The following is a 10,087-nucleotide window of genomic DNA, read 5'->3' as shown; positions in this document are numbered from 1 at the left end:
GATCATAAATCTATATAAAATTAAGATCCCTACAATCCATTTCATTTCTACATATTTAATGCTAAGCGTTAACAGGTACATCCATTCCCCCAATTAGTCATTCATGCTTACTGGCATGTTACAGCTTCAGCTCATACTAAAAAGTACTCTCATACTAAAAAGGCAAGTTTAAGGGTCAATTTAAATTGCAACTATATCTTAAATTCAAAAGTACAGGTGGCTGACTAATTCTTAAGAAAAAAAAATAAATGCAGTGTTTACTTTCTTTTATTAATGAAACATAAAGCAGAAAATATACATAGACATATAATATTTAGAATTCTCTCTAAAGTTTTATTTTTTGAAACCATATACAAACAAATGAGATAGATGTATAGATTAGGCATATCATACATAAAAAACATGAAACTTCTAAATACTATATATATATATATATATATATATATATATATATATATAGGGACAGGGTGTCCCAAAAGTCACTACACACTTCCTTTTTTTATTTAGTTCAAGGTATCATTTGGAGAGGCTTGAGGGCATCAGCATATGACAATTTAGGCTTAGCAGTTTTTGTAAGCTTATCATTCCCTAAACTATGGCTCACCAATTGATATTGGAGCAGCTTTGCGAAATTTCTGCATGGCAAGAAGAGTTTTAGTCCCTGACTGCAGTTCAGCGTGAATTTGGGAAGCTTTATAGCCATTACACTGCTCCAACGGGTAATTTTATGTAAGTTTCTTGAAACATGATCTGTACTTGACAAACCATGCAGCGGAAGGCCTGCTACTACCACCACCAATGAAAACACTGAACTCCTGTAAAGCAAAAAGAAAGTCAATCTGGAGGGCTGCACTGGAACTCAGCATCAACAAAAGTTTGATTCAGGGTATGCTTCAGAGAGTGATAAAGCTCCACCCGTACCGACTTCAGGTTGTTCAAAAACTTCAAGAGGAAGATTAGGATGCTTGTGTGGAATTGTGTGTCGTTACCAAAACAACACTCCCAGCAATCAAAACCCAGCAGAAGTTCTTGACCATGAACAAGACGTTCCGAAGCTGGTGGTTTGGTGTGCTTTGTCTAGTTGAAAGTTGTCAAAAATGGAGGCGCTTATGTGGAGGTATACAAAAAGTCTTTAAGGCGTTTGAAGGTGATGACAAGCCTAGCAAGTAAAACTTTGTAAAACTAACGACTCCTTTGTTGATGCTAAAAATATGAATAAACTCAGTTTCTTGTGTAAATTTTAGGAATTCATTAAAAGTGTTTAGTGACTTTTGGGACACCCTGTATATATACAAAATTATATATACACGTACATATACAAATTCATGTTTTACAGTATGCCAGAAAAAGGCAGTGGGCCATAGTGTATTTTAAACAAATCCACAAGCTCTGTTGCCATGCAAAATTATTTACAAAGATTTTATATTCCTAATATGTTTGTTTTAACTGAAACTTGAAATATAATAAATAAAAATCCATTTTTTTTTTTTTACAGCAAACGCCAAAGTATGATCTGTTACCCATGTAACTACTGTACATACATTCATTACATTTTATAGGATCATAAATGCAGAAACAAACTGTGGAAATGTATTTTCTTTCATCTTGCAAGTATCTCTTCTTTTAGTTCCAAATCCATGCATTCTATTGACATTTTAATTCTCACTTCTGTTTCAATCTGTGCTCCTTTAAGTTACAGTGGGACCTATAATTATAGAGGGGACACAGAAAATTACAAAAGAAAGAAATACATGTACTGTTATATGTCTTTATAATTGTAATAAAAAAGTAGAGAAAGTTAATCAGTTTACTATATTTGAAAGTTACTTTTTAAGGTGTACAGGTGGTCCCCGGGTTAAGGACATACGACATACAGGCGCCTCCTAGATACGAAAGGGGCTTTCTTGCTCTGTACATGATGGAGGCTTGGAGGGGGTGGTTTGCATGACTTGCAGAAGAAATCTCAGCAAAACACAGCTGAGGTTGTGGGAGAGCTCTTTCTGCAGCCTCTTGTAACTCTTTAATGACCAAGACAAACTCTGCAGTTGTTTCTTTTTTTATATCAAAGCACATCTTGCTCCAGAAGTTAATGGATGTCTAGATTTTTTTTTCTTTGTTCGTAACTATCACAGTGAGGATTTTATGCAGTAACTGACACCAAGCTGCTTAATAACACGTTGAAACAAACATCTGCCCTAATTGCATTTATAAAAATAATGTACTTGTTCCGACTTATATATACAAATTCAACTTAAGAACAAACCTACAGTCCCTATCTTGTATGTAACCCGGGAACTATCTGTATTTGCATAACATAACATATATGTTTAAAAGCTCGGTAACAAAAGTAATGTACATTATACATGACCACATGATTTATTACAATATACATGTGTGGATTGCCAAATGCATGTTGCTTTTTAGCTCAGGGAAGTTAGACCTTCCTGGCTTGGCTTTTCAAATTTCTGTGGCTCTGTTAGAGAATTTCTCACTTTCTAACCTGATTTTTTTTGCTGTGTTTTTGTGTAGGTTTCTTCACTCCCATATCATGTTGTAGCTGTGAAAGTGCAGAGTAAAATATCTCTAATAGAGCCCAGAAAGAAGTCAAAACGTTTTTAGGGTTTGTAATATTTTTCTTTTTCTCAAATTCTGAAAGATAGGATTATGGTATTAGTGCTGCATGTCTCCTCTATTACTACAGCCATACATTTTTTTTGATACACACATACATGACAGGTCTCCTTTAGGATACATGTATGACCTTTTAAGCTTTTTCCTGTAGTAAGTGCAACCTTAACCCAGAATTTACAAATTTGAAAAAGGTAAGATTTTTATTGCAGAAGAGACATACTGCGTCTCTTCTAAAATAAAGGTAACGAACAATGTAAACTAAGCTGTGTAAGTGTAGCTTAGTGTTCACATTCTGCATTTGCAGAAAAGCATGCATGGTCATCTGCAATCCCTATTCAATGTGCAGCCTGGGTAGATCAAGGACTCAAAAAAATATCATCTAAACTAAAAAAAATCAAAATATTCAGAAACCAAAACACAATGTGTTTAAGAAAGTAAATTTCATAGGAAGAGGTTTCACAAGAGGTAACATACAGCTTTACTTACCCAATACCATCAATGAAAGACATTTAAGATCTCAATAGCATGGAAAAATGGCTAACAGAATTAAATTCTTCAATTATTCCTTTATTACAGCCCAATACAAGGTTTTACAACAGTAAAAAAAATAAAATAAAAAATATTGTCTTCACTGGTGTCACCATCTTCCTATGTAAAGTTCATCAGGAGTAAACTGTAATGTATGTTTACCTACACACAGTGACAGAGACTGTGTGTGGAAGGGGGAGATACCAGAGAAAATAATTTCTATTACAATAATTTTTATTACAGTACTAAAAAAGCTTCAACGTTTTCTAATACAAGTTGTTACCAAGACTTATTCTCTCATACTCTGTATTTACAATTTCCTAGGTAGTCTGTACACTGAGATATATATGACAAAACATAAAAACATACTTAATATTGCTGCATATATAGACTTACCTTCATTTACAAGTCTATAGACAACCCTCGTGCTTTTTCTGCCAACTCTTGTCTAATTTCATTATGTTTTTTAAGGTTTTGAACTTCATGTGGAAGGTTTGTATCCCAAACAGAAAGAAAGGACTGTATTTCTACAGCAAAATATGAAAAAAGAAAAAACAGTTTATTGCTTTAAAATACATATTCTAGAAAAGGATTAAAAAAAAAATCAAAACGAAAACAAAAAGATATTCATGGCCATATACATATACAAACACACACACAATACCTTTTTGTGGTGTACAGCGGCATCCCAGAATTAGTACAACATTCTTAACACTTCCTTTATCTAGAAAAAAAAGGGAAAAAGTTACAAACCTTTTTTAAGAAATTACTAATAGTTTCAACAGCAGAAGATTTGGCTGCTTGACTGCAGTAAAAGGTGGCTGGATCTTTAAGCAAGATTAAACAACTAAAATCTGTAAAATATATGTTGCCAAACAGACTTATTTACTTAGAACAGACTAAATATATAGTCATATATAACAGCGACGCACTTGGATTATAGAACAACAATCCAGCCAGACAGCAATTTCAGTGTTTGAGCGATTACAAAAGATAATTTTAAAACATACCATACAGTTACATACCATATGTAACTGCACTTTTCACTTTAAACACTAAAAGGCAGCCATAAACGTCATCCACCTTATTCTATTGACCTTGATGTTCTTTTTCAATACCATAAAATAAAATAGTAAAATACTTTAAACCCTTCACTTCTTAAAAAACTTCACAAAGTGAAAACAAAAGGCTGCATTCAAGGAAGAAACTTGCTTTCACCAAAATTCCCAAACATTATGCTGTCTGATGATGATAGCAAATGTAAAAATAACAGTGAAAATATTAGCAAAGTGTAAAATATATTATTATAAATATTAATAAACAGTATTTATTTAGCGCCAAAAGATTCATGCTGGCTCTGTGAATATACCAATAGTTTGTGAATATACCAATAGTTTGACACAGCTCTTGAGGACCTAAAAAACTAGATGCTTACAGGAGTTACCTAATAAGAAAACTGTAAAAAAATGATAAATTACCTAATCCAATGTGTAACACATTGGGCCTGATTTATTAAAGCTCTCCAAGGCTGGAGAGGATATACTTTTATCAGTGAAGCTGGGTGATTCAGCAAACCTGAAATGGATCCGGTCCAGGATTGAAAACATTTGCTAACAAATAGCTAATGACTTTTAGGAAATCCATTCCAGGTTTGCTTGGGCACCCAGCTTTACTGATGAAAGTGTATCCTTTCCAGCCTTGGAGGGCTTTAATAAATCAGGCCCTATATCTTTGTTTTTAGTGCAAAAAATATACAGTTTCAATTCCAGTTTCTGAATTTTTGGCACCCAACTGGAGGGATATGAGGGTTCTTCAAAAAGTTTCTGCACTGATTTGTAAATTCTTCACTACAGCTTGACAACTCTCATACTAAACTGCAAGGTCAGACAGACTAGTAACTTGACAGTCTAATACATGACCAGTTACTATCCCCCCCCCCCCTCTCACCATTTCTAATAAAAATATAAAAAGTGTAAAAACTTTTTGAAGACCCCTCATAAAAATAAATCATAGGTAAACATGATTGCATAGTAAACTAAACTTTAAAACTGCTCAGCAATAATGTATACTTTTTTACCTAGCTGGGTGGGTACCATGCTTCGAATAGAGTCACAGAAGCTAGAAATTATTTTTAGAGGTCGCCTAGTTGACAAGTCAATAAGTAAGATGTGTCCTCCTCCGGTCCCCACCCACAGGGCAGTATTCTTTTGCAGAAACAAAGCCTTTACTCTTGCAGTGTAAGAATCTTCCTTCTTCGGTTTTCTTTGCTTTACTATTTCCTCTCTACAACATAGAAACAAAATTACCGGAAAAAAAAGTATTAAATTAAAACACAAACTACATTATAAACAGTATATTAAAAAGGGTATTTACTTCAGAAACTGAGCGCAGTCAAGTACTCCAGATAGTTTTTCTGACTTCTTATCCCAGATTTCCACATGAGGGCTGTACTTTTTTGCTACATAGATGTATTTGTCCATTGCAAAAGAAGTTATGTTCGAGTCATTTAACGATCCATTAAAATATCTATAAAGGAAAAAAAACTGTAAAGTTTTTATGTGATTTCAAAGATACAGCAATATTCAAGGTATTACACTTTTACTTTTTAATGTTCTAGAAAATTCCATATGAAAATTAGAAATCATTGCACATTTTTGTTGCATGTAATAAAATGGCTTTTCCATTTTAATTTTTCAGCCATAGGGTTTTGAACTTGAAAGTGAAGTCCTCCTGCATACTGCCTAGATTCATTATTAAAACGTCATGTCATATAATCATGTCATATAAGGCCAGGATATCCAGATCCAGGCCCGGACTCCCAAAAGTATGTGCAAAGAATGGCATTGCAGTGTCAGAAAATGCATAGGGTGATGCTATGCTGCTCTCGACAGCATTTAGGTTTTCCAAAACCTCTGGAGGAAGAAGAGAATAAAGAGGGCTGTAAAATCATTGAACATGACCAAACATTTTGATGAAGGTATGTAGGGGTATTTAGCAATATGCAAAACATTAATAAAAATGTAAGTGTTACCATGGGGTCACACCCTTTGAGTCCCTCATTTTTTAAATACCAGTTTGAGGACAGGCATTGTTTCAGTGCCCCAACAATGTTCCTTTTGAATCACAGCCCGACAAATAGAAAGATACAGAGAACAGTTGGGGTTGTCAAAACCAATATGTGTTACCTGTGTATTTATATAAAAGAATGTTTACAAAAAAATGCAGTGCTATATAAAACACTACTTTCCAATTAGAATCTCACAATAGACCTAAATATATGAGAGAAATGGTAGAAATTTAATTTGTATCCCATAACCCAGGAGTGGGGAAACTTTTTTAGTCAGGGGCCACAATGTGAAAAACATTTTGCCAGAGGGGCCGGGTCGATGGTAGAGTGGGCAGGGTTATGCCGTTATAATGCCCCTCAATGTGACATCATGATGGCATACCCCCGCCCGCTCTCCCATCGCAGATCTGAGTCTGTGATGGGAGAGTGGGCAGGGTTGTGTGCAGTGACACAGCCCGCCCATTCTCCCATCGCAAGGTCAGAGCCTGTGATGGGAGAGTGGGCAGGGTTGGGTGCAGTGACACAGCCCGCCCACTCTTCCATCGCAAGCTCAGAGCCTGTGATAGGAGAGTGGGAGGGTTGTGTGCAGAGACACAGCCCCCCCACTCTCCCATCGCAGGCTCTGAGCTTGCGATGAGAGAGTGGGCGGGCTGTGTCACTGCACACAACCCTGCCCACTCTCCCATCACAGGCTCAGATCCGGGGACGTGTTCTGCGGCTCCGGCCGGGGCCCCCCCCCCCCCCCCCCCCCCCCCAGAGGATCCTTTTTCTGACTCTGGCACTGGCCAGAGCCGCGGAACACCCAAAGGGCCATAGAAACATCCCCATTGAGCCATATACGGCCTGCGGGCTGTAGTTTGCCCATGCCTGCCATAACCTGTGACGCACCGTATGTTGACACAGTGGTCCTGATTTATTATGGCTCTTTAAGGCTGGTAAAGACAGGTAAAATTGTTGGTCATACCTTCATTAGTTATTGTCACAAAGCAACCTCTATTTTATTTAAGAGAGTACTCTCATCCGCTGTTGGTTCTTTAAACATTAACAATGAAGTATAAAATTAAACAAAAATTATTAATGCATATTATGAAAACTTACAGTGCACCAGTATTTGTTTCAATAGTTCTTTGAACAGTAAAGTCACTGGAAAGAGACAAAATCTTTGTTCCACAAATACCCCAGACAGCAGTCTTTTCAGATGAATATGCAGATTCACACAGATACATCACTGGAGTGCTGACATCTCCTACATTAAGTACTTTTACAGGACTCACATCTTGACACTAAAAAAACAAATTTCAATAACATTTAATAAAGGTTACATGTACTTTGAAACAGTTTCTTTTCCTTCCCCGACCTAAGGTAACCCCCCCCCCCCCCCCCACCTTAAGGGAACCTGGAAGATCCAGCAGACCTGGAATGGATCTGGTCCAGAATTGAAAACATTTGCTAACAAATACCAAATCACTTTTAAGAAATCCATTCCAGGTTTGCTGGAACACCCAGGTTCAATGATGAAAGAATATCTTCCCCGTCTAGGGAGAGCTTTAATAAATCAGGCCCATAGATTCTAGAAATTTTGTGGAAAAGGTATACCAAGCAGAAAAAAATATTGCTATAATAAATTCAGGTCTTCTTTTTGTATAACCCTGCCCAATAAGTGGCAACAAAGGGTCCACCATTGTTATAAATCTGGAAAGGTTTGGATACATATAAAATAATATATGGCATTGAATGGTGTTTTTAAAAATTTATATTTTCAGTACTTTATTACATTTTAAAGATAGTCAAAGTAAAATAAGTGTTGCAGGTTCCTCACTGGAAAAGGTGATAGTTTTGCAAATCAGAGCTTAACACATTTAATTTACCTTCACTGCAGTATCATCAAACACAGAGATAAGGCCATTTGCTGTACCAACAAAAAGAAAGTATTTTTTCTGGCTACAAAAAAGAAAAAACAAGGACAATCAAATAGTGACTAAACTGGATGAAAAATATATACAAATTTCTACATTGACTTTAAACTCAATAGTATAAATAGCTGTTAGGAAGAATATACACACATGTACATGAATGTAGTATTTTGTGATGTGTGCACTATTATAAAAAAATTACAATGGATTTGAAACACCTAACAACAATTATTGTTCCACTTCACATTATTTTAGCAAACTTCGGGGACCATGTAACACGTAAAACATAACAAATACCTCTGCTTTACTATACATGAAAATAACAAGCATGTAATGGAATCAGGCATTTTCTGAATGCAATGTTTTGCTTTAAAATCTTCAGTCAAAGCAGCCAGTATGTCACCAGATTGCGTTCCTGCTAGAATCCACTGTTCTCTCTCACCAGGTAAAATTACAAGTGCAAGACAGAGAATTCTGCTGTCTGAAAAGTCCTGCAAGAAAAAGTAAAAAAAAAAATTAGACAATACATAACATAACATAAACTTTTAATCTAAAAACCTGAACTCCGGGATAAAAAAAAACTAAAGACAAAATTACCTCACAAGTATGTCCACCTTTAACTAAATTTAAGCAGGAAATCTGTCCCTTATCGGTGCTGCCACTTCCTACCCAAATAGTGGGATTCCTAGTACGAGGACTTGTTGCTACAATGCATTCAGCTGTAAGAGGGCTTGGTATCACAAGGTTCCTCATCAGACAAAGAAGTTCTGCAGAATTTAAAATCTCATAAACCTGGAAAAAATGCAATATATTGGATTATCTTTTTAAATTAAATATCTTGAAAAATCAGTGTAAAAGCATATTTATAGCATATCTCTATGTTGAAGTATTTATACTTTATTAACAGTGTGTACCAGATACCTAGTATGGTCTTACCGTATTCTACAGTACCCAGTCACTGAAATGTATTACCAAGAATCTCAATTTGTCCATCAATGATTGGAAAACATGTTGTGCTTTTAGTGCTATGAATTTGTGTAAGTTTTATTTTAAAGGTGGATTTAAGAGAAAACCTGCTAGAATTTTCTTTAGACAGCAGAAGTTGTCTATAGAACTGTCAGAAATATGAGTGTAAGTATTAAAAACGTATGTATAAAGTATAGAGGTTCTATCAATAAAAGCAGTACCCTCATTAAGACTTGGGACCTATAGTGATTATTTCCCTAAACACTGGAACCCCACAATAAACTTCAAAATCCAAATTTCTCTGCACTGTAGCCTATGGCAAAGTCTTCAACTCTTTTGAAACTATCCAATATATTTGCTCATGTCAAGGTTTCCATTTATTGGTACCTATTTGCTTGTTTGCTGCACTTATTTGCTACCTACCCTTTTGAGTGCTGCAGAGATGTAGCTAAAGGTGGGGAAGGTTAGCATTCAGCATTCCTGGGAAGTGTTGAAATGTTGAAGACATGACTGCAGCTTTGAAAGACAGATTAATTTACCCTCACTTCCTGGTAGGGAGGTATTTAGATTTTTCAGGGGGAATGACAATCAATTGGTTAATTGCACTGCATCACAAAAAAAAAGTATTGTCTGCTACTTGGTCTAATTCATGTGTCCTTTACTAAATCAAGTGTGCCGAATCAAAATCTGATGTCTAATTCTGCCTTTGACATCAGGATCTTAAGTTAATTATGCGTATGTACACGATTAGCTACACTCTCTCATTCCGCAGTTACTATGTAATCTCTATACAAAACTTTTGCCTCATAGTACCGTGTTTCCCCGATGATAAGGCAGGGCCATCAAATAAGACAGCCCCCCCTTTTTAGAGAAAAATGTAAAATAAGGCCCCCCCTGCAAATAAGCCACCCACCGATACCTGCGCTTACCCGAATCGGGTGGTACGGTGGGTGACTCCGTGTGGTTCCTCCGTCTGCCTCCA

The 10,087-nt window shown here is 36.0% G+C and overlaps 1 protein-coding gene across 4 annotated transcripts in view; it reads right to left on the bottom strand.

The window, feature by feature from the left end:
* Positions 1-251: 251 nt before the first annotated feature.
* Positions 252-10,087, bottom strand: part of LRRK2 (leucine rich repeat kinase 2) — a 78,711-nt gene continuing 68,875 nt past the window's right edge. For 3 of the 4 annotated variants that reach the window (XM_072401633.1, XM_072401634.1, XM_072401636.1), the window contains 9 exons: positions 8,737-8,931; positions 8,437-8,630; positions 8,095-8,167; positions 7,325-7,509; positions 5,533-5,685; positions 5,237-5,442; positions 3,824-3,883; positions 3,556-3,686; positions 252-1,705 (listed from right to left, as the gene is read on the bottom strand). In XM_072401633.1, coding sequence (XP_072257734.1) covers positions 3,562-3,686; positions 3,824-3,883; positions 5,237-5,442; positions 5,533-5,685; positions 7,325-7,509; positions 8,095-8,167; positions 8,437-8,630; positions 8,737-8,931 — 1,191 coding nt within the window. In that variant the 3' untranslated portion in view covers positions 252-1,705; positions 3,556-3,561. Of the gene's footprint in view, positions 1,706-3,555; positions 3,687-3,823; positions 3,884-5,236; positions 5,443-5,532; positions 5,686-7,324; positions 7,510-8,094; positions 8,168-8,436; positions 8,631-8,736; positions 8,932-10,087 lie in introns of those variants that run through there. The other variant, XM_072401637.1, reaches the window with a different exon arrangement.

This window comes from Pyxicephalus adspersus, chromosome 2, assembly GCF_032062135.1.
Source record: "Pyxicephalus adspersus chromosome 2, UCB_Pads_2.0, whole genome shotgun sequence".
NCBI lineage: Eukaryota > Metazoa > Chordata > Amphibia > Anura > Pyxicephalidae > Pyxicephalus > Pyxicephalus adspersus.
Note: the sequence above shows the minus strand (reverse complement) of the source record. Positions and strands in the feature narration are given on the sequence as shown.